This window comes from Muscardinus avellanarius (genome assembly GCF_963383645.1).
Source record: "Muscardinus avellanarius genome assembly, chromosome: 15".
Lineage (NCBI taxonomy): Eukaryota > Metazoa > Chordata > Mammalia > Rodentia > Gliridae > Muscardinus > Muscardinus avellanarius.
Genome location: NC_137801.1, coordinates 30,566,220 through 30,590,558, shown reverse-complemented (window position 1 = coordinate 30,590,558; position 24,339 = coordinate 30,566,220). Strand labels below are relative to the sequence as shown.

Below are 24,339 nucleotides of genomic sequence, written 5' to 3'. Positions count from 1 at the left end.
CCTAATTCTCTTATTTATCGCAAAGAATCTTCCAAGTATTCCCAAGGAAGAACTCTTACTTTTCTTCATTATTTAATTTCTATCCTATTCATTTTCCAACTTTCAAAGTAATCAAGAGCCAGGTGTGGTGGTATATACTTGCAATCCCAGTACTTGGGGGGCTGAGACAGGAGGATCACAGGTTTGCGGCCAGCCTCAGCTACTTAGTGAGGCTGTCCACAACTTAGTAAGATCCTGCTTCAAAATAAAGAATTAAATAGGCCTGGGGGTGTAGCGTGGAGGTAGAATGACTCTGGGTTCAATCCCTAGTACCACCAAAAAAAAAAACAAAAATAAGCAAACAAAAAAAACTGAGTAATTGAAGCTATTCTCAAACTTTTCTCTCAGAATATCTGAGAAACTTTACTTAAAAAATTTTTGCTGTTATTTTCTTCTGCTAACCCATACAAAATAATATTGTTCAGTAGTGTATTGTCTCTGAAGGAAAAAACTCATAATCTGAATTTTGAGACTAAGTATCTCTTTGTTTAGCATTGTCCAATTCACATATAACTGACCAAGAATTTATTCTACATGGTAAAGTGGCATTTTTGTCCTGTATTTTAATAACAGCACAGGTAACTCACCTGCCTCTAAAATACCTTCAGTTTTTAAGATGTCATCTAAGAACCTCATAAAAATCTAGTAAGATTAGACTGTTTTTAATCTATTTTTTACTCTATGAATGTAAACTTAAAATACCTATTCCCAGATTTAAGTTTTTTAACTATTTTAAGAATATTTTAACCTTTCAAAAAGTCACAGAAAACATTATAGGAGTTTCTGGCTACCATTTACTCATATTCATTAATTTTTAACATTAATGCTACATTACTTTTTTGCTACATTTACTTTTTCACTTTGTATCTGCTCAGTTCTTAATTCCAAACCACTTGAGGAACATCATGTTCCTATTTCCCTAGACCCATTAGCATGTCATTCTCAAGAACAAGGATGTTCTCAGACATAGCCATTGCATTGATCAGTAACAGGAAATTTAACACTGACAGAGTACTGTTGTCTAATTTATACTTCACGTTTACTTTTTGCAAGTTGTCTCAATAGTGTTTTTTATACAAACATCCTTTCTTCTCTCTGGATATTGGTATAATGATTTTTTAAAGAGAGAGAGAGTGTGTGTGTGTGTGTGTGTGTGTGTGTGTGTGTGTGTGTGTTCTGTCTGTATATATGTCACTGGGAATTGAACCTGGAGGCATTCTATTTCCAAGTTACACCCCCAGCCCTATTTTATTTTGAAACAGGGTCTCGCTAGGTGGATCAGATTCTCACTACTTGTTAAGGCTGTACTCAAACCTTCAATCTTTCTATCTCAGTCTCCCAAGTAATGGGATTACAGGTGTGTTCCATCATGCCTGGCTTTAAACTTTGACATATATTTAATTAGTGTTATTTTAATCTAACAAAACCCATCAGCTCTTTTTAATTATTAACTCCTTTTTTATAAGGACTTTGGAGGAATTTGTGATAGCTCAAGAATCAGTTTTGGCAGTTCCTTTACCTGATTTTTTGGAGTCATCTAGTTGGAAGAGAACCGGAAATTCAAATAAGTCCGGTTGTTTATTGTAGTACTGGGGATTGAACTTAGGGACAGTTTACCTCCAAGATATACCCCCAGCCCTTTTCTTGTCTTCATATATATATATTTGCTTTAAAACACTATAAATTTGTTATTTTATTACTAATGAATATGTCCTTATGAAAAATTCCTAGACCAACCCTTTTCTTTTTATTATTGTTATTATTATTTGCTTTGAAGCAGGTCTTCTCACTAGGTTGCTGAGAGTCTTTCTAAGTTGCTTAAGCTGTCCTCAAACCTAAAATTCTCCTGAGTCTCCCAAATACTAGGGTTAGAGGTCTGTACCATCCTGCCCATATCTTAGGCCCTGTTTTTGTCTCCTGAGTTCACTGTGATAAGGGTTTAATGATATATTGTCTGCCTGTCTCATTTTCAAATCTCTTTGAAAATTATTAAATAGTGCACAAAAAAGATACAATTAGGATGCTGTTTTAAAACTTTAAACTTGGCATGGTAGACTATCAAAGATGACCATTTCTGTTAGGATGAAGACCCAAAAGGAGATTAAAGGGTTAAGAACCTCTCCTCTCTTTGTCATTTTTTTTGAGATAACAACTATATGATAGAGCTCTGTATATACAAAGATTTAAATTTGAGGATTATCTATATGCAAATAATAATGGAACTTTGTTAAAGTAGCATAAATATCACAGAACTTTGTAGAATGAGAAATGTCAGGGGCTCTAGGCTAAGCTTTATGGCACCATACATGGCAGATGGTAGGAAAGGAAAATCTAATTCTTAGGTATCTAGGTAGGTCAGTATAATGTAGCTCAGGCAGTTCTTTTCCCTAACATTGAATTATGACAGTAATTGGAGAACAAATCAACTAAAAGCAAACTAAAGTCACATTATTTATTTTTCAACCTTTTAGGTAAGCAATTCTCCTTTGTGTAAAAAAAAAAAAATAGCCTTGACTAATTTGTGTTGCTCTTTTAACTTTTTCTTTTTAACAGTCAGCTCTTCCTGCCAAATAAATAGAGTTATCAGCCATCCCACTCTTCCTATCAGCATCACTGCTCATGAAGACAGACATATTAAATTCTATGACAACAATACAGGTGAGAATTCATTGACAATTGATTTTTGTTAGAACTAAAATATCCCTACTAAAAGTTTTCTAATTTGTGGTGTCTTTTGGTGGCTTCATAATCAGGGAGTGGGCACTGAAACAATACTCTACTGGCTCAGTTTCTATTCGTTCCTTCAAATATGCTAAGACTAGTCTTTAATACACAATTTAGAATCATTTTGGTTTGCATAATTAGTGAGTAGGTGCTCTATTCTTTTTTTTTTTTTAATTAATTTATTTTTTAAATTGGTGCATTGTAGTCATATATCAATCACATTGGAGTACAAGACTTGAGAGGATATACAAGCACACATCATCCAATTAGCCCTCCTCCAGCCCCCGTCCCATTCCCTCCCCCTCCCTCCATCCCACACTTCTTTGGTGATTTACTTTGATACATTTGTTTATGTACCTCCTGCGTTTTAAAGAGGCTCCGTCCTCCAGTATTACATACCCTCTGATTGGTCACATTAGTTGCTTCACTATAGGGCCCTTTCTATAGCTCAACCTCTTCCTGTTGCCCTTTTCCTCCTAGTTATTGCTGATTAAGAGAAGCGTCTGATTTATATTTTCTGCGATATTTCTCTGTGCATGCTGTGTTGCAAGTACCAATCCCACTCTTGATGGTCCCAGTAGTGGCCTGGCTACTCAGTGGACTGATCCAGACCTCGCTGGCTCAAGCAGCGGCCTTGCCTCATGGGAGGACCCAGTTCTGGTCTCGCTGGCCCCTGAACCAGTCAAACCCCTAAGCTGGCTTTGGTCCCGACCTTGGAGGCCGCAGGAGTGAACTTGCCTCACGCCAGGCTCAGATGCTGGCCATAGGCCCCTGCACCGGTCTAACCCCTTGGCAGGATTCCAATCCCGGCCTCGGAGGCCCCAGTACCGGCCTTGCCTCACGGCAGGCTCCGATGCCGGCCTCACTGGCCACAGCACCGGCCTAACCCCTTGACAGGCTCTTACCCTGGCCTCAGAGGCCCCAGTACCGGCCTTGCCTCACGGCAGGCTCCGATGCCGGCCTCGCTGGCCCCAGCACCGGCCTAACCCCTCAGCATGCTCCGATCCCGGCCTCGGAGGCCCCAGCACTGGTCATGCCTCACGGCAGGCTCCGCTGCCGGCCTCGTTGGCCCCAGCACCGGCCTAACCCCTCGGCAGGCTCTTATCCTGGCCTCGAGGCCCCAGTACCGGCCTTGCCTCAAGGCAGGCCCCGATGCCGGCCTCACTGGCCCCAGCACTGGCCTAACCCCTCGGCAGGCTCTTATCCTGGCCTCGGAGGCCCCAGTACCGGCCTTGCCTCACGGCAGGCTCTGATGCCGGCCTCGCTGGCCCCAGCACCGGCCTAACCCCTCGGCAGGCTCCGATCCCGGCCTCGGAGGCCCCAGCACTGGTCATGCCTCAAGGCAGGCTCCGATGCCGGCCTCGCTGGCCCCAGCACCGGCCTAACCCCTCGGCAGGCTCTTATCCTGGCCTCGGAGGCCCCAGTACCGGCCTTGCCTCACGGCAGGCTCCGATGCCGGCCTCGCTGGCCCCAGCACCGGCCTAACCCCTCGGCATGCTCCGATCCCGGCCTCGGAGGCCCCAGCACTGGTCATGCCTCACGGCAGGCTCCGCTGCCGGCCTCGTTGGCCCCAGCACCGGCCTAACCCCTCGGCAAGCTCTTATCCTGGCCTCGGAGGCCCCAGTACCGGCCTTGCCTCACGGCAGGCTCCGATGCCGGCCTCGCTGGCCCCAGCACCGGCCTAACCCCTCAGCAGGCTCTTGTCCTGGCCTCGAGGCCCCAGTACCGGCCTTGCCTCAAGGCAGGCTCCGATGCCGGCCTCGCTGGCCCCAGCACCGGCCTAACCCCTCGGCAGTCTCTTATCCTGGCCTCGGAGGCCCCAGTACCGGCCTTGCCTCACGGCAGGCTCCGATGCCGGCCTCACTGGCTCCAACAGCGGCCTAACCCCTCGGCAGGCTCCGATCCCAACCTCAGAGGCCCCAGTACCGGCCTTGCCTCAAGGCAGGCTCCGATGCCGACCTCGCTGGCCCCAGCACCGGCCTAACCCCTTGGCAGGCTCCGATCCCGGATTTGGAGACCCCAGCACTGGTCATGCATCAAGGCAGGCTCCGATGCCGGCCTCGCTGGCCCCAGCACCGGCCTAAACCCTCAGCAGGCTCTTATCCTGGCCTCGAGGCCCCAGTACCGGCCTTGCCTCAAGGCAGGCTCCGATGCCGGCCTCACTGGCCCCAGCACTGGCCTAACCCATCGGCAGGCTCTTATCCTGGCCTCGGAGGCCCCAGTACCGGCCTTGCCTCACGGCAGGCTCCGATGCCGGCCTCGCTGGCCCCAGCACCGGCCTAACCCCTCAGCATGCTCCGATCCCGGCCTCGGAGGCCCCAGCACTGGTCATGCCTCACGGCAGGCTCCGCTGCCGGCCTCGTAGGCCCCAGCACCGGCCTAACCCCTCGGCAAGCTCTTATCCTGGCCTCGCTGGCCCCAGCACCGGCCTAACCCCTCGGCAGGCTCTTGTCCTGGCCTCGAGGCCCCAGTACCGGCCTTGCCTCAAGGCAGGCTCCGATGCTGGCCTCGCTGGCCCCAGCACCGGCCTAACCCCTCGGCAGGCTCTTATCCTGGCCTCGGAGGCCCAGTACCGACATTGCCTCACGGCAGGCTCCGATGCCGGCCTCACTGGCCACAGCACCGGCCTAACCCCTCGGCAGGCTCCGATCCCGGCCTCAGAGGCCCCAGTACCGGCCTTGCCTCAAGGCAGGCTCCGATGCCGGCCTCACTGGCTCCAGCACCGGCCTAACCCCTTGGCAGGCTCCGATCCCGGATTTGGAGACCCCAGCACTGGTCATGCCTCAAGGCAGGCTCCGATGCCGGCCTCGCTGGCCCCAACACCGGCCTAACCCCTCAGCAGGCTCTTATCCTGGCCTCGGAGGCCCCAGTACCGGCCTTGCCTCACGGCAGGCTCCGATGCTGGCCTCGCTGGCCCCAGCACCGGCCTAACCCCTCGACAGGCTCTTGTCCTGGCCTCGGAGGCCCCAGTACCGGCCTTGCCTCAAGGCAGGCTCCAATGCCGGCCTCGCTGGCCCCAGCACCGGCCTAACCCCTCGGCAGGCTCCGATCCCGGCCTTGGAGGCCCCAGCACTGGTCATGCCTCAAGGCAGGCTCCGATGCCAGCCTCGCTGGCCCCAGCACCGGCCTAACCCCTCAGCAGGCTCTTATCCTGGCCTCGGATGCCCCAGTACCGGCCTTGCCTCACGGCAGGCTCCGATGCCGGCCTCACTGGCCCCAACAGCGGCCTAACCCCTCGGCAGGCTCCGATCCCAACCTCAGAGGCCCCAGTACCGGCCTTGCCTCAAGGCAGGCTCCGATGCCGGCCTCGCTGGCCCCAGCACCGGCCTAACCCCTCAGCAGGCTCTTATCCTGGCCTCGAGGCCCCAGTACCGGCCTTGCCTCAAGGCAGGCTCCGATGCCGGCCTCACTGGCCCCAACAGCGGCCTAACCCCTCGGCAGGCTCCGATCCCAACCTCAGAGGCCCCAGTACCGGCCTTGCCTCAAGGCAGGCTCCGATGCCGGCCTCGCTGGCCCCAGCACCGGCCTAACCCCTCAGCAGGCTCTTATCCTGGCCTCGAGGCCCCAGTACCGGCCTTGCCTCAAGGCAGGCTCCAATGCCGGCCTCGCTGGCCCCAGCACTGGCCTAACCCCTCGGCAGGCTCTTATCCTGGCCTCGGAGGCCCCAGTACCGGCCTTGCCTCACGGCAGGCTCCGTTGCCGGCCTCACTGGCCCCAGCAGCGGCCTAACCCCTCGGCAGGCTCCGATCCCGGCCTCAGAGGCCCCAGTACCGGTCTTGCCTCAAGGCAGGCTCCGATGCCGGCCTCACTGGCTCCAGCACCGGCCTAACCCCTTGGCAGGCTCCGATCCCAGATTTGGAGACCCCAGCACTGGTCATGCATCAAGGCAGGCTCCGATGCCGGCCTCGCTGGCCCCAGCACCGGCCTAACCCCTCAGCAGGCTCTTATCCTGGCCTCGGAGGCCCCAGTACCGGCCTTGCCTCACGGCAGGCTCCAATGCTGGCCTCGCTGGCCCCAGCACCGGCCTAACCCCTTGGCAGGCTCTTGTCCTGGCCTCGGAGGCCCCAGTACCGTCCTTGCCTCAAGGCAGGCTCCGATGCCGGCCTCGCTGGCCCCAGCACCGGCCTAACCCCTCGGCAGGCTCCGATCCCGGCCTCGGAGGCCCCAGCACTGGTCATGCCTCAAGGCAGGCTCCGATGCCGGCCTCGCTGGCCCCAGCTCCGGCCTAACCCCTCGGCAGGCTCCGATCCCGGCCTCAGAGGCCCCAGTACCGGCCTTGCCTCAAGGCAGGCTCCGATGCCGGCCTCACTGGCCCCAGCACCGGCCTAACCCCTCAGCAGGCTCTTATCCTGGCCTCGGAGGCCCCAGTACCGGCCTTGCCTCAAGGCAGGCTCTGATGCCGGCCTTGTTGGCCCCAGCACCGGCCTAACCCCTCGGCAGGCTCTTATCCTGGCCTCGGAGGCCCAAGTACCGGCCTTGCCTCATGGCAGGCTCTGATGCCAGCCTCGCTGGCCCCAGCACCGGCCTAACCCCTCAGCAGGCTCCGGTCCCGTCCTCGGGGGCCCCAACGCTGGCCTTGCCTCACGGCAGGCTCCGATGCCGGCCTCGCTGACCCCAGCACCGGCCTAACCCCTCAGCAAGTTCCGGACCCGACCTCGGAGGCCCTAGCACAAGCCTTGCATCATGCCAGGCTCCATTGCCGGCCTCTCTGGCCCCAGCATCGGTCTAACCCCTCTGCAGGTTCCAATCCCGGCCACGGAGGCCTCAGTAGTGGCCTTGCCTCACAGCAAGCTCCGATGTCGGCCACTGGCCCCGGCGCCCGCCTAACCCCTCAGCAGGTTCCTATCACTGTCTCTGTGGTTATTATTTCAAAGGTTCCAGTTGTAATGTATCAGATCTCTTCCTCCCCCGAATATTGGCCACTGGCATTGCCACTGCCTCCACCGTTTCAAATCCTTCCCAGGCTCTTTTTCCACTCTGAATGTTGTCCAGTGTTCTTAAGCATGCGTGATGGTAGCATTCGACATTTGGTGTAATTTCTCCAAAAAAATAAAGTTGGTAAGATCCGGTTTCTGCTTCTCCTGAATACAAGTCTCTACCACCATCGCGAAGAACTCTTTCAACACCGCATTTCTCCTTGGTCTCCGCTAAACTCTCTCCTTATATGTGATGTCTGAGATTCTTAACAATATAGAGAAATAGCAGTCCTCTTTCACGGCGAATTTTTCCATAAGTTCCAGTGCATTTAGATAAGTTTTGTCTGCATCTCCAGTGTCCTGGCATCCATAACGGCTTTCTTACCACCTCTCCGATATTTTTCTTTATCTTTTTCTGTTCTGGGCCCGGTTTCTCCAGGGGTCTGGCGTGCTACTCGCAGTTCGGCCGGGACCCAGAGTCCCGCGATCCGGGCCCCAGCTGGCGTGCCCTGTGCTCGACCCCCGCCCAGAACCCAGCGTCTTACTGGGCCTTGTTTCTCCAGGGGTCTGGCGTGCTACTCGCAGTTCGGCCTGGGGCCCAGAGTCCCGCGACCCGGGCCCCATCTGGCGTGCCCAGCCCACGACCCCCGCCCAGAACCCAGCGTCTTACTGGGTCCGGTTTCTCCAGGGGTCTGGCGTGCTACGCGCAGTTCGGCCGGGGCCCAGAGTCTAGGTGCTCTATTCTTGTAGATCCAAGGTTATCTTTAGGAATGTAATGAAGAATGCATTTGAAGACCATTAAAAACAGTCTGTTGCTGTGAACTGTTGGAATATATGGGGGAAAGGAGAAACATGTTGAAAGCAGAGGCATATGATTATTATATTTGATTTAATGTTCTTTTGTTGAATAGCTTTATTCAGTATTTAGTTACTAAGTTACTGAAGAGTGCTATTTAGTGTGCTGTAGATAGAAATCCTATATGTCATTTGGTTTGTTTTATTAGTTTTTCCATTTGTTGGTCTTTGTGTTATAATAAAATTTTAGTCCTAATTGATTTGGATTGGAATATAGGACTTTCCTGGGTTTTATTGCATTACATTTGACCAGCTTAAAGAAAATTGATGAAGAGCTGTGTTGGGAAGAAAGTAGTTTGTATAAACAGCAACATTTCCTGATTTGCTTTTGGCTATGCTAATTAGGGTAACTTTCTGACTGGGCATAGCTGCTAGTGATAATTTAATGTTCTTAATTCTATTCTGTATGTTGTTTCCCACTAAAATTGTGGCCATATTTTCTTTCTGTTTCTTTATTTCAGTCATTTCTCTGAATTTTGAATTTGTTCTAAAAAAATTCATATCATTTATCTGTAGCTAAATGCAAAATGAATGATTGTGTAAGTTCTAATTAATGAAAATGTATAAATTAATGAGTTTCACTTTGTGGTTTAAAAGACAAAAGTATAATCTGAAATATGAGCTCCGCCCCCCCCCCCATATTACCCTGATTAAAGGCAGGAGGGGCAAGTGTACTGTTGTAAATGATGGAAAAAGTTTTTGATACAAAAGGGCAGAGAGGGATGACTAGAAAAATTGATGTAACATGGAGCTCTGGTATATGGTAAAGATGAGGAAAATCATCAGTAAAGAATAACAATCTCTTTTTCCAAAGGCAAACTGATTCACTCCATGGTAGCTCACCTTGAAGCAGTTACAAGTTTAGCAGTTGATCCTAACGGCCTCTACTTGATGTCTGGCAGTAAGTACATCAGCTATGGATTATTTATTTGTTCTTATCATATTCATGCTAATGTAATTGTTTCTTTTAATCTCCTTTCTAATATAGGTCATGACTGTTCAATACGTTTATGGAATCTAGAAAGTAAGACGTGTATACAAGAGTTCACAGCGCATCGGAAAAAATTTGAAGAATCAATTCATGATGTAGCTTTCCACCCATCCAAATGCTATATAGCAAGTGCTGGGGCTGATGCACTGGCTAAAGTCTTTGTATGACACCATGTATCATCTTCATCTTCTAGTTCTTTAAAATATTCAACTGCACAAAAGAGATACATTAAGAAGACCAGGGCAGGAATCAGCTCATCTTGTCCTATTGTTCTGCTGAAGGAGCACAGAGAACATTTGTTAAAGTATAGTTTTGCAATTCGTGTACTGTTTTCTAATATTAAGGTTTGTTCAGGTTGCTGCAAGCTCAGCTGAATCTTTGAGCCTGAAAACTGTTTCAAAATTTCCCCCAAAGAGGCACTTTTAATTTCTGAAGTTCTTCTAATTCGCTAGGCAGGCCTGAGCGAACACAGGTTTAGTTTGTCCTTATTGAATAAACAGGGCGTGCTCTAAATGGATAATTAAAAGCTGGGTGACTGGGAATGAATATAGGAAGAGCAGAAAATTAGACCTACTTCTCCCCTGAGAAATCTTGTTAAACAACATTAGGTAGTAAAAACAGTAATCTTTACTCTATCTGCTGTACTAGCCTCATTGTGTATAATGACCAGGCAGTGTTAAAATGAATTTTTAATTAGCTCTACTTTCAGCTGTTTGCATTAAACAATTTTACCTACTGGAGGAAAAGATACAATATGTTAAATATATTATTCAGAAATGCTAAACAAATATTTAGTTTGCAGCAGATTTCTATATTGTATTACAGTTTTGAAAGTATATTTGGCACCATTATAAAGTTTAGCTGTTAAGTATACACCATTATGAAGAATAGTTGATAGAGTCTGCTTTTACTAAAGAATTTTAACTTATTCAGATTTGAGACTGTTTATTTTTAGGGACAAACAGGGCATATCTCTAATAATTTCTATTTTAAAATTAACTTTATTCATGTGATACTTATATTACCAGAGTGATTATTTCATACTGATGAAATGTTAACCTTCCTGTGATTGAAAAAGGCAAAAGGTATTTGATAGTGTTCATTTGTCAATACCCGCATAACCATGCTTTAGATGATCTCTATTCTTTCTTCCTTTCTCTCATATTCATGTTGTCTAACACCTACCAAAAATAATTCATAATTATGTTTTAATAGTCCAAAGAATATGCTTAACCTCAGGCAGCTGCTTTTGCAGCAGTACTAAGTAAAGCAAATGTTTTATATCCAATAGTCCTTCATCAGTATCTCTATGAAGAACCTTTTAAATATATAGGTTGAAGATATAATGCCTTATGTTGGCTAATAATGGCCTCTCTCCGTCTCCTATCGCATTATTTAATTGGAATACATGTTTTAATTGGCAGTGAATCAGTATTGTTTCTGGGGGAAACCTATCTTAAAAGACTAGGTTTCCCTGAGCCCACTTTACCTATGACTCAGGTGTGGTCAGCTTTGGGGATTTCCGTGACCATACTATATGGAACTAGGGCCATATTATGCAGACCTCTTCCCAACAATTCTCATGCCCTTATTCATACCCTTGTTTGCCCTAAATGGTAGAGGCCAGTCTAAGTATTAAAAATAAATTTATTATATCCAGCTTTCACCAAAATGTATATCCCACAGGCTCTCAATCTTTAAAAAAGTTATTTTCATAAATATTTAACCGATAATTCCTACATTCCTATCCCATATATTTCGTTGTCATAGCAATGACATTTCTGATATGTACATAAACTCCTTGAATTAGTACTCTCATGGTGATGTGGATAGTAATTGACAATATTTCTTTAAAATTTCTGCTTATCTGCCTTTAGAATTCTGCACTGTACAGGCAAATTTTCATTAAACCTGTAAGCCCTGAGCTAAATTTGCCTGACTGTTTATATAGACATACTGTAGTGTTTTAATACAGCTACCTTTTCAGTTTTGTGCTTTGGTTTTAAAGCAGGCTTAAGAGATTTCTTTGTATAATCAAGTGTATGACCTAGACAGAAGCTACTAAGTGAATGCTTATATTTCATGCAGATAAACAATTCTATATTGTGTTTAGTAGATTCCTTTCAGTTGTTCACAATGAAAAAAGGGTGTTGTTAACCTCACATTTGAGAATACTGGAAAATTCCAGTCAGGTGCCCTTACTTGGTATATTTATAATGGATGATCACAAAGCTCTTGTTCTACCAATTACTGCTTTAATTATTTTCCAAAGTCCTCAGTGCCTGCTTTATTTGTATCACTGAAATTCTGTAAACCAAGGCACCCTTTTCCCCTGTTTAGTTTATGCTTCATGGTTGAAGTTTTTCTGATAGTCATATACAACTATGAGATGTGGAAATGATGGATCTGTTGAAAGTTCCTTAGGAGGCCAGTGCTGTGCCATTGGAGACTGTATGTACAGAAGAGAGGTTCTACACTAGCACTAAGATCTCAGCCTAGAAGTGAGCCAAAGCTGTCTTCCAACCAGATGGTAGTGTATGCATGTATCTGACTTTCCCCCAGCCTATTGAAAATTGAAAGAAATTCACAAAATGAACAAATTCAAGATTCACTCACTGAAATGCTTACATAATGCTTGATTTGTAAATACTTTGGATGAAATGTATTGGATATTATGAAACTCAGTAGGTGGTATGTGTCCCTGCCTTATTTTCATATGCTGTGGATACAGATCTGGGAGCTTGCAGTACCCTTTTCAGAACTCAGCTGTCACCTGGAGCTCATTTGCTGCTCAAACCATAGACAAACATTTAACCTAAGTGGTATAATGACCTTCAGTGTTTTTTATTGAACAAGTTTAGCAATTTTTGCCATTAAACAGATAATTAGTTATGCAAATTATTTAGCTTTTATGATCATTTTAGTTATGACTAAAAGGGGGAAGTTGATCTGCATCACTGATAATGAATTTTGAGAGAAATTTTTTGTTTATCTGACTGATTCCTTCAGTGTTCTTCCTATAAATTTCTTTTGGAATAATGATTTATTTGAAAATGTCTAAAATGTATGTATATTTTATAAATATATATTATATATATTGTGTGAATATATATAATATATAGACTATATATATAGATATATACTATAGGTGCATTTTACTGTTTTGTATTTTCATTTTTGGAGGTAGTGTACACAGAAGATAATGATGAGTATGAAGAGTTTTGTGCTGTTTGCTTTTGCAGTATAATATATAGTTCTAAATGTTTAAATTACTGTATATTCTATATTCATTATAGGCTAGCATGCTTGTTTTAAAGACTGTCATTCTAGTTTATTAAAATCTGAATGTAAGAAAACCTGGCTATTCAAATGTGAATTGAAAAATATTCCATTCTCAGTACTGAACTATTTCCATTGAACCTTCAGGCTTTTTAACAAAATATAAATCATCCAGAAGGCAATAGCTAGAAAATGAGAGGTGCCTTTAAAAAAATATATAAATGCAGCCTTACAGTGAGGATGAAGATTGAGTTTTTGTCAGGGGTCGGGAGAGGGGGACAGAGAGAGAGAGAAAGTGAGTGTGTGTGTGTGTGTGTGTGTGTGTGTGTGTGTGTGTGTGTGTGTGCGTGCACGCGCGCGCATGCGCACCAATCTGTGAAGGTCCTGATTTGTGACCATTGATGTCTTTTTAATGTACTTGCTCAACCTCTAGGACTTCAGGGGACATTTCATGCGCTGTCTTTGTGCTCTTCTGAGCACCTTATGTACTTTACAATAATTTTGAATGTGAATTCCTAGAAATTTCAGTAGCAATTAGATAACTATTCTTTAATTATACTCAAGTTCAGGTAAAAGAGAAAGTATCGGTTCACCAAAATTATAGGATCTCAGTAACACTGTAATTTTTTAAAGGCCCACTGTTTTAGTACATCATATATTCCCCTTTACACATGAATTTATCATGAAATTCTATGTAATGAAGAGTCAGTTAGTAAAAAATTTTTGAACACCTGAACTAGTTAAAACTCCATCTAAGAATAGTCTTAGAGTATTTAAATGGCATCTCTCATATCTACCTCATTGTCATTGCTGCCATTTTAACTAAAGCAAATCTTTATGAAATCTGAAATGATATATTCAATTTAAAAGTCTATGTTGGTGCTTTTCTCAGACTTTGTCATTTAAGTTCTGTTGTCACAAATCAGATTGGAAGGTTTAAAATGAATATTAATTTTCTTTTGAAAGAATGGTTTAAAATGAACTAACCATCAATGTTGTTAGTGAATGGAGGTAATCTCTGGTTGTATATTTCTTTGATGTTTTCAACCAAAAGACAAACTGTTATTCGATTTACATGAAAAAAGAGTTTTAGGTATAATTTTATTCAGCTTCCTTTATTCTCTGAAAGCTATTTCCAAACTTTCATAAAATATGTAATCATCTACTTTACTCCGAAGTTGCCTCCATTGCCATGTTACTTGTTTGTTAATGTAATCGCAGTAAATTCAAGTGTTTAACACTGGGATTCTGGTTGTACAAAGTAGTAGCTGACTGAAATATGTATGTTTTTGTGAAATGTACCAATTCCTAAGGTCCATTTTAGGGGAAGTTTCAGAAAACTAACATGTCTGTATTTAAAAACAAGAAACAAGTTATGGTAAATTTGAATCATTTTTACTTTTGCTACTAAAAAGCTTTTTAATTGGTCATATCCATCATCCAGCTGATCTCTATATCCAGTGTAAGGGATTCCAGGATGACAAAGTATTTAACAGATCCTTTACATCAATTTTATTATTATTTTAACTCTAAAAAAATCAAATGTTAGACCAAAAGAGATCCCTAGATCCCACTCCTTTATTCTTGCAGTATTTCTGAAGTGGTGCTTAGGGGTCAGAATTTTCTGGATCTTTGCTAGACAAGCTTTAGATTTAATTGGGACCACACATATGTCATCCCTCTGATGCAAGTTAGAAAATTCAGTTTTAATTTAGATTAACTCTAATGTTTGCCTGTGGTTTTAAACAGGCTGTGAACCAGTGAGTGCCTTGTTAATGTAGAATGACTTTTTCCCCCTGTTGTGTGTTAGCTCTCTCTGAGAATGTCTTAGAGAATGGTTTTTTAATTGACTTGTAGAGAGCTGCTATGTTTAGTATTGTCAGCATCAGAAAGTCTTTAGTTTACCACTTCCCTCCCTACATTCTCCTCAGTGTTTGGCTGAAGTTGGCCTCTTGTGAGAAAAAAAAATACAACCCCACTTCTCCATATACTTTTTTCCAGTGATTAAGAGGTATAACGTATACTCATCCCAACTATATGATCTAATACCTGTTTTTAGGAGAAACCACTTTTTTTGTAATACTAAAATCTACTGGTTATTTTATGTCTTCTCAACTTTAGTTTATTAGAGCTGATCTCAGGGTATCATCAGTTCAAATTCCTAAATAACCTGTCCTTCTACATCAAAGTCCCCAGCTGGTGATCCCTGGGCCAGATTGTTTGATATTCAGGTATTTTAAATTTTAGTTATAATATCAATTAATGTAAATTAATCCAAATGCTAATTTTTGAGGTGCAAGAAGTTCCTTTTGTCAATTCAGGGTATGGATAAGCTAATGAAGATATCCATTTTTGGTGGCTCTGAGTGTATTCTTTGTTTTTAAATAAAGTGTACAAATATAGATAATGTGCTATAGGTGTCTCATGAATTGGAATATTCGTCAGATTTGGAATCTAGCCAACTTTGAAGTGTATCTGTTAAAATACTTTAATACAATCTGATTTGGGGGTTTTGTTGGAGGGGTATTAGAGGGGTACAGAGAAGACAAAGGGTATAAGACATAGTAGATGTGAGTCCAAAGTATTGAAATAATATTAATTGCTGATTGTGAAGAAGATAAATAAGTCTACCATTGTAGATAATTGAGCCTTTGGAAACCAGTAAAAATTACCTCATAAGATTGGATCAGTGATACTTTCAGGGTATATATGTACATGTATATATACATGTATATAAATATACATGTATATTTAATAAACAGGTCTCATTTTTCAAGTGTGTGATTTTAAAATTATACACATAGAAATTCAATATATTTTTATATTTCTTTGGCTACTTAATACATAGTTATAAGCCTTCCATACCTTCTGTCCCTTCAGATCAATATTTTTCAAGGGCTTTCCCTGCACAGAACTCACAGTATCTTGGTTGCAAATCCAGAGCCACAATATAGGATAGAATTCTAAAAGGTACCTCTTCTGGCATGCTTGATTATGTACTCTTTTTTGATGTCCTGTATGCTGTTGTGGTTAACAAGTATAAGTATTCTTTAGTGTATAAGCATATTATTCAGTTGTGTTGCAAATGTCTCTTTTGTCCTTTTTAATAAGAACCGAGATGTGATTTGTGGAATAATTTTGGAATAATTTAGCTCAGAAGGTCAAGAGGACTCTAAATGATATTTATAGTTGGATGAACCCTCTAAGGTCAGCCTAGATCATAGTAGTAGTAGTAATCTGACTTGTCTTATGTTTCCCAAGACTACGGAGGTTTTGAAGGGTTCCTTCCAGCACCATTCTGGTACTGAACATTTTCCCAGAAACATCTGAGACTCTGGCATCCCCTGCAGTGCAAGCACTATTAACACATAGCTTCTCTCCATTTGTTAACTTCTCAATTACAATGACCAGGACACTCTGGATATTTAAAGAAGCACTGACATACAGCTCTGCAACTCTGAAAATTGGTCTGTATTTTCCTGAACTTCTCTTTTGGGGGAAGGGGGCAGTGTTGCTGATTGATCCCATATCCTGGTGTCTGCTACGCAAGTGTCTACCACTGAGGTACACCTCTACCCCTCTGAGAAAGAAATTTAAATTTTGAACATTTTGTATACTTGTAATACCAAAATCCATCAAATAATTGATGACTCAAGTATCACTTAGATAACGCAAAAGCCTAAGCTTTTCCTTATTTCTAATATTAGACTAAAATTTAATAGTGGCCTCAATCTTTAAGAAGGATCTACTTATTTGAGTGTGGAGAATCTACAGTGTCCTATTTCATATAAAATTCCATAGAAAATTATCTTTCCCTTGGTGATTGAACCTTACATAGAGCCTGTTCCAGATGTTAACTCCACATTTTTTCCTGTATACTTTAAACTACATCTGTTAAACAGCACTTGGAGTACTAGAGTTAGTATTATTAATTCATGTGCTATCATGTGCCTCATAACATCCATGTATATACCAAGTTCCTAGTCTGTAACCTCAAATCAAAGATTAGATAGATGGACTGATAGATGGATTCATCAAATTAAGGATAATGGCAGGGAAACCCATCATCCATAAGTAAGAGTTCCCAAACTGAAAACTTTAAGAAAAAAATGCATGTAATGCAAAATTCTATTGTAATCATGATTTGTTGGAATAAGTGGCTTTGTGATTTATAATATACTGAAATGTTAATTTATACTGGCTTCCAGCTACTCCTTCCAATGGAAGTGGGACCAAGGCAGTTGTTTTTCACACATATACACGGCTAACCTATTTTAGAGCAAAAGTAATTTCATCAGAAACAGATTACTTTGGAAACTGGATAACTTGGGTAAGGGTGTGGAGAAATAATCACCGCACCAAGGAAGAAAAGCAATCCCTGTGAACGGGGCTGCATTATCTTTCATTTCCCAAGAATCCTGGAGAGATGATCAGTTTTTGTGTGTGTGTATGTGTGGTACTGGGGATGGAACCCAGGGGCATTCTACTTCCTAGCTAAACCCCCCTACCCCTATTTTTAAGTCCTTTATTTTTTTTTTAAACAGAGTCTCACTGAGTTGTAAAGGGTCTCGCTAAGTAGCTGAGGCTGTCCGTGAACTGTGATCCCGCAGTCTGCACCTCCTGAATGCTGGGATTACAAGTGTAGGCCACCACACCCGGCCCAGATGATCGCTTTTGACCTCAAAAAGTGCATGGTTCCAATTTTGCCTTAATATTGGTAAATAGGGCATATAAAAACATCTTAGAGCCCTGTGGTAAGACAACAGGCAGCATAGTTTTTATTTTTATTTTTGGTGGTACTGGGGTTCCTGGAAGCCCTTCTACCTCCAGGCTATACTCCCAGACCTATTTTTTTTGGGGGGTGGGGGGAAACAGGGTCTCTTAAGCCAGCGCAGCTGGCTTCAAACCTGCGTGATCCTCCTGTCTCCGCCTCCCAAGTGTGGGGATTACAAGCGTGCACCACCACTCCTGGCTAGTTTTTATATTTCTGTAAGCAATCTTAACATAAGCCTAGGTATATTTCATCTGCATTTGTCAGAATGAAGACCAGATGTATAAGAAATGTAGTCAAGGACTAATCTCATTAAATAAGAGAATTGCCAGGCATGATGGTACACACCTATAACTCAGCTGCTTGGGAGATTAAGGCAGAAAAAATCACAAGTTTGAGGCCAGCCTGGGCAATTTTTTTTTCTTTTGTGGTACTGGGGATGGAGCCCAGGGGCATTCTACCTTGGAGCTATACCCCCAGCCCTATTTTTTATTCTTTATTTTTGAAACAGGATATCACTGAGTTGCAAAGGACTTCACTAAGTAGTGGAGGCTGTTTGTGAATGGTGATCCTGTCTCAGCCTCCCAAATGCTGGGATTACAAGCGTGCGCCACCATGTTCAGCTAGCCTGGGCAATTTAATGAGAGACTATCTCAAAATTTGTGAAAGCGCTAGGGATGTAGCTCAGTGGCAGAACCCTGCCTTGTATGAGTGAAGCCCTGGTTCAATCTCTGATACATACATACTTATGATTCTATAGAGAATCATTTTTATAGAAATTCTGTTTTGAGTGGGTTTTAACTGTGTTTCTAAAGCATTAATGTACTTATGTCTTTCTACATGTATTTCAGAGTATTTTATTGATAAAATAATTTTACCCCATGAATATTTTTAGAAAAAGAATGCTCAGTGCTCTCACGTATCTTTTGACAATAGTTTGTGATCCCACCCACCCCCCAAACCCAGTATTCACCTGCTATGTAGGAATGTCTATGAGCTAAATGGTATGCAGGGTTTTTTTTTTTTTTTAGTATTTTGCTCCCAGTACTTTTGTGCATAGCTTGCAGGTAAAGTGGAGCCTTATTCATTTGATAACATGTTAAAATAAATGGAACAATAAGCTCATAGCATGTATACCACATGAACAGTTTTAATGGCAGTGTCCTCACAGCTAACAAGGATAAGGTTAGGTTCTACCACTCCACTGTACAGATTTTGGAAGTACATGTGTTTAGCTAAAATAGCATTTAATCTAAATTCATTTTGGTGGAATGTCGCTTTTCAATGAAATAGTACTTGTTCATTTTCCTTGTTTATCATTGATCAGAAGGAAACTGGCTTTCTTCCAACTCTAAGACATTCAGTTTCTTGTCTTTTAATAAATTAATACAGTTTTGTACATATTTCTGAGGTCAGTGTGATGTTTTGATTCATGTATATATATTGGGTAATGATCAACTCAGGGTAATTGGTATATCCATCGCTTTATATTTCCTTATGCTGAATACTTTCAATGTCCTCTAAATATTTTGAGAGATATAATGCATTATTATTATGTTCACCGTGCTCTGCCATAGAGCACAGAGCTTATCCTTCTATGTAAATGTAACAGTGATGTGTTGCCCAGCCTTTCCCTACCTCCTCTCCACACTACTCTTCCCCAGAGTCTGATAGCTACTGTTCTGCTCTCAACTTCTTTGAGGTCAACTTTTTTAGATTCCACATGAGTGAGATCATGTGGTGTTTGTCTTTCTTTGCCTGCCTTCTGTATGTTCTCCAGGTCAACCCATGCTATGACTGTTATAAATAACAGGATTTCATGCTTTTTTGTGGTTGAATAGTATCCCACTGCCGGCAAGAATGTGGAGAATGATGTTGGTGAGATTGTAAATTAGTGGAGGCAATTTGGAAAACATTATGGAAATTCCTCAGAAACACTAAAAGTAGAACTACAATGATCCAGCCATCCCACTCCTGGATATGTACCCAATGGAAATGAAATCAGCAGTTGGAGAGATACCTGCACTCCCACCATCAGTCTTTAAATAATCAAGACAGTGAGCTCTTTATTACTGTAGATTACTTAGTAATACATACCTATTGATTACAGGGTCCCCCCCCTTAAAACAGCTTGCAAACAGACTTCTCTTTAGAAATGTCATTGTTCACTGGAGGTAGAGAAGGTTTTAGCTCTACTTGGATTGTAGATCAAGGCAGCTTTGCAATTGATATAGTTTGCCACTTGTTGATAATACATGTTTCATGTTTCATGTGGTTACAAGGAGTCTGTGATGTTTTATATTTTATCTTTCAAAATCTTTTGGATTTTTTTTGAGGCATGAGTAATCGGTAGTGATGAGTATTTTGCTGAATGTCTTGATTTTTCTCAATCCTCAATCCAGATCAGTATATTAAGTACTGCTCATTTGTCACCTAACAAATGAAACTGCCAATGATTATTTGGTTCTGTTTTTATAAGCCCCTTCAGCAGGCATTGCATTTGCTTTTCCTATATTCCTCCTTAGCACTTCACCTGTTGCCTTGCCATGTAGAAAAGAATCAAATATTTTTCTTGATTGAGTAATCAGAAAGCCCATTTTAAAACTCTAAATCTAATCATCAAAAGCAGAAAAAGAAAGCCGGGCGTGGTGGTGCACGCTTGTAATCCCAGCATTTGGGAGGCAGAGACTAGAGGATTGTGGTTCACGGACAGCCTCAGCTACATAGTGAGGCCCTCTGCAACTTAGGCCCTGTTTCAAAATAAAGAGTAAAAAATAGGGCAGGAGATGTAGCTCAGATGTAGAATGCCCCTGGGTTCTATCACCAAACACACACACACACACACACACACACACACACACACACACACACACACAGAATTCCTGACAGTTCCTAGGTAATGCTCAAATGCATTTAGACCCCTAGATCTTATCCTAAGATTGATGCTGTACCCTGATTGGGAGGAAATTTGACCTCGTCTCACAGGTGCATCAGAATGCCCAAGGCAACACTCGTTGTGCCATGCACTTCTGGTCCTGCCCATCTTTTTTTGTTTTTGGTGGTACTGGGGTTCTTGGAAGCCCCTCTACCTCCGGGCTACACTCCCAGACCTATTTTTTTATATAAATTTTTATTTGGAAACAGGGTCTCTTAAGCCAGTGTGGCTGGCTTCGAACCTGCGCGATCCTCCTGTCTCTGCCTCCCAAGTGCAGGGATTACAAGCGTGCGCCACCACTCCCTGCTCCTGCCCCTCTTGGAACTGAACAAAGGATGGTAAAGGAGGAGATGTCTCAACTTGTTAAGGGCATCTCTTCCTTCCCTGCTACCCTGAATTTGAGTCCTTGCTGTGCATGCACTGGACAGTTGTAGGGGCTGGTAGTTGAGTGAATGACAAAAGCCTTTCCCTGATGTTGTTTCGCTACGGTTGGAGGAAACACAATAAGTAAAATGTATGGAATATTAGTAATAAGTGCTGAAGAAAAACATTTAATGGTTTGCTGATAAGAGTAATAAAAATTAAAACTACATAAAAACATCACAAAACAATAAATGAAATAATAAATATGTATTGTACCAAAACAAAGAATCTCCCACTATACCTTTCTACTTAAAACTTCCTGATATGTACCCTTCTAATTGTTTCTATGAATATGTGTACCTAATTGTTCCTTTGGAACTTGTTTTTCCCTAATTTGATGTGTATCAGGAGCACTTTACAAGCCTATACACTTTTCAATTTCTTAGTACACGCACACATAAGTAAAGTGAGAAGTTTTTTTTGTGGGCTGTTCTAACTACATGGACTCATATCTTCACTATTTTTTTTTCTCCAATCTATGATGGAACTTCTAAGTCTTTTTATTTTATTCTTTTTAATGGTTGCGTAGTACTCTGTGGTGATGACATACCTTGATTTATTAAATCTCTTCCGTATTTATTGGTATTTGCTTTGTTACTAGGTTTTTGCTATCATAATAAACATTTCTGTATATATGTGATTATGGTGATTTTACTTCTGTGGAGTAGATTCCTTAGATTGCTGGATTGAGGAATATATTTAAATTTTTAATATGTGTTGAGAGACTGTTTCCAAAAAAAAGGTTAAATCAATTTATATTTCTATCAGTAAATGTGTAAAAAAAAACCCACTTTCCTCTTTATACCCACTGGCAATAGATGATATAATATTAAATAAAATGTGAAAAGCCTAGTGGGTGTAGTGATTTCTCAGTGTTATTTTAATTTCCAGTTTCCTGACTCTAAATCTAGGTATCTTTTCATGTTTTTTGCTCATGGGGATTACTTAGTAAGTGATTGATTAATTTTCTGTTGCTGCATAACAAGTTACCAAAAATATGGCGTCTTAAAGCAACACCCACTTGCTATCTTATAGTTCTGTAGTTTAGAACTCCATGTAGACCCCATTGGGTTCTCTGTTCAAGGCCCAGGAGGGCTGAAATAAAGGCACCCACCTGGGCAGGTTCTTACCTGGCTGCTCTGGTATAAATTCACTTCCAAGCCCATTGAGCTTGCAGGATGGAGGCCCTTGTTTCTTTGCTGGTTCCCTGTCAGCTCCTGGGGTTGCTCTCTGATATTTGCACATGGTCCCCGCCATCTTCATAGCTACCAAGGGTAAGCAGATGCTTTTCATACTTGACTCTGCGTTCTCTTCTACTTACAGCCAGAGAAAACACTGCTTTTAAAAGGGCTCTTTTTTATAGACTTTTCTTGGTGCACTATAGTCTCACATCATAATGTTATTCATAGTGGTAGTGACATACATGCACACAGCTCTTGGTTTTTTCCCGGCTCCCTCCCCACTCGCCCCTTCCTCATACATTGGCATTGGTGTTCTCACATATGTACTTAATGTCAGTGGAAGTGTTTCCTTCATTAATTCTCCCTTTCCACCCCCCCCAAAAAAAAACCCACCTCCCTTGCTTCGCTGAAGCTTCTCCTTCACTGTCTGAAGTCCCTCTGGTATCCCGATAATTCCCTGGCTTCTGCATATGAGAGAAAACGTGACCCTTCACTTTGTGTGACTGGCTAATCTCATTTCACATTATGTTCTCCAGGTCCATCCATTTTCCTACAAATGACATAACTTTGTTCTTTATTGCTGAGTAGAATTCTATTGTGTGTATTTCCTATAATTTTGTGATCCATTCATCTGTTGATGGACATCTTTTAATTTCCTGAGCTTTGGGGATCTATTGCAGAAGTTTCTACCAATGCCTATGTTAGAATGTCAGGCATAGACCTATGCCCTCCTCTAGTAATTTCAAAGTCTGGTCTAATTTCCAGGTCTTTGATCCATCTGGAGTTGACTCTTGTGCAGGGTGAGAGGTAGGGATTTAATTTCATTTTTCTACTAATGGATAACCAATTTTCCCAACACCATTTGTCAAAAGGGCTGTTTTATTTCTCCAGCACATGTTTGGCACCTTTATTGAATGTCAATTGGCTATAAGCGTGTGGATTTGTTTTTCTACTATTCTTTTCATTCTAACCACACAGGTAAAAGACCTCTATAATGAAAACACTAAGTGAAATGAAAACAGTAAAAAAAAAAAAAAAAAAAAAAAAAAAATTGAAGATCTTTTAAAAGATGGAAAAATCTCCCATGCTGTTGGATAGACAGAGTAAGTATTATCAAAATGGCCATTTTACTAAAATGATCTACAGAATCAAGGCAATCCCTATCAAAATACCAATGCCATTCTTCACAGATCTAGGAAAATCAATCCTAAATTTCATATGGAGAAACAAAACACCCAGAATAGCCAAAGCAACTCTCAGCAATAAGAACTATGCAGGAGGCATCATAACTCCTGACTTCAAGTTATACTACAGAGCTATAGTAATAAAAACAGTATGAACTGGGCACACTTGTAATCCCAGCATTGGGGAGGCTGAGATAGGAGGAGCATGGTTTGCAGACAGCCTCAGCTACTTAGGCCCTCCATAACTTAGTGAGACCCTGTTTCAAAATAAAGAATAAAAAATAGGGCAGGGGATGTAGCTCGGAGGTCAAATGCCCCTGGGTTCCATTCCCAGCCCCCCCCCCCAAAAAAAGGTATGATATTAACAAAACAGAATAGAAGATACAAAAAAAAAAATCCACAGACTTAAGGTTTTTCTGACTTGGTTAGGCATACCCAGATGTTCTCTTTAGGTTCAAGTAGACTAGTAACCTTAATTATATCCATAAAGTCCCTTTGCCCCATAATGTAGCATCTATGGGAAAAGTTCATGGGGGCCATTTTTTATTTGCCTAACAATATTCAGTTTTACCTTTATTTTTATTTTTGTTCCTATTGTGTTTGTCTTTTTATTTGATTGGTTTATAGGAGCTTTTCTTTTTTTGGGCGGGGGGAATGGTGCTGAAGGTAGAACCCAGAGGCATTCTACCTCCGAGTTACACTCCAGACCCAGTTGTGTGTGTGTGTGTGTGTGTGTGTGTGTGTGTGTGTGTGTGTACCAGGGATGGAATCTGGATCCAGGGGCATCCTACCTCCGAGCTACACCTCCAGCCCTATTTTTTATCTTTATTTTGAAACAGGGTTTCACTGAGTTGCACAGGGCCTCACTAAGTAGTAGCTGAGGCTGTCTGTGAACCGCGATCCTCCTGTCTCGACCTTCCAAATGCTGGATTACAAGCATGTGCCACCACGCCTGGTTTATTCTTTATTTTGAAACAGGGTCTCACCAAGTTGTGGAAGGCCTAAGTAGCTGAGGCTGGCTGCAAATCCAGATCCTCCTGT

General features: G+C 42.6%; 1 protein-coding gene across 2 annotated transcripts in view; it reads left to right on the top strand.

The window, feature by feature from the left end:
* The window catches only part of STRN (striatin), a gene marked incomplete at both ends in the record, with an annotated part of 116,533 nt that extends 106,841 nt beyond the window's left edge, over positions 1 to 9,692 (top strand). For both annotated transcript variants that reach the window (XM_080711484.1, XM_080711483.1), the window contains 3 exons: positions 2,593 to 2,697; positions 9,349 to 9,435; positions 9,523 to 9,692. In XM_080711484.1, the coding sequence (XP_080567610.1) occupies positions 2,593 to 2,697; positions 9,349 to 9,435; positions 9,523 to 9,692 (362 nt within the window). The remainder of the gene's footprint in view (positions 1 to 2,592; positions 2,698 to 9,348; positions 9,436 to 9,522) is intronic.
* Between the last annotated feature and the right edge of the window lie 14,647 nt (positions 9,693 to 24,339).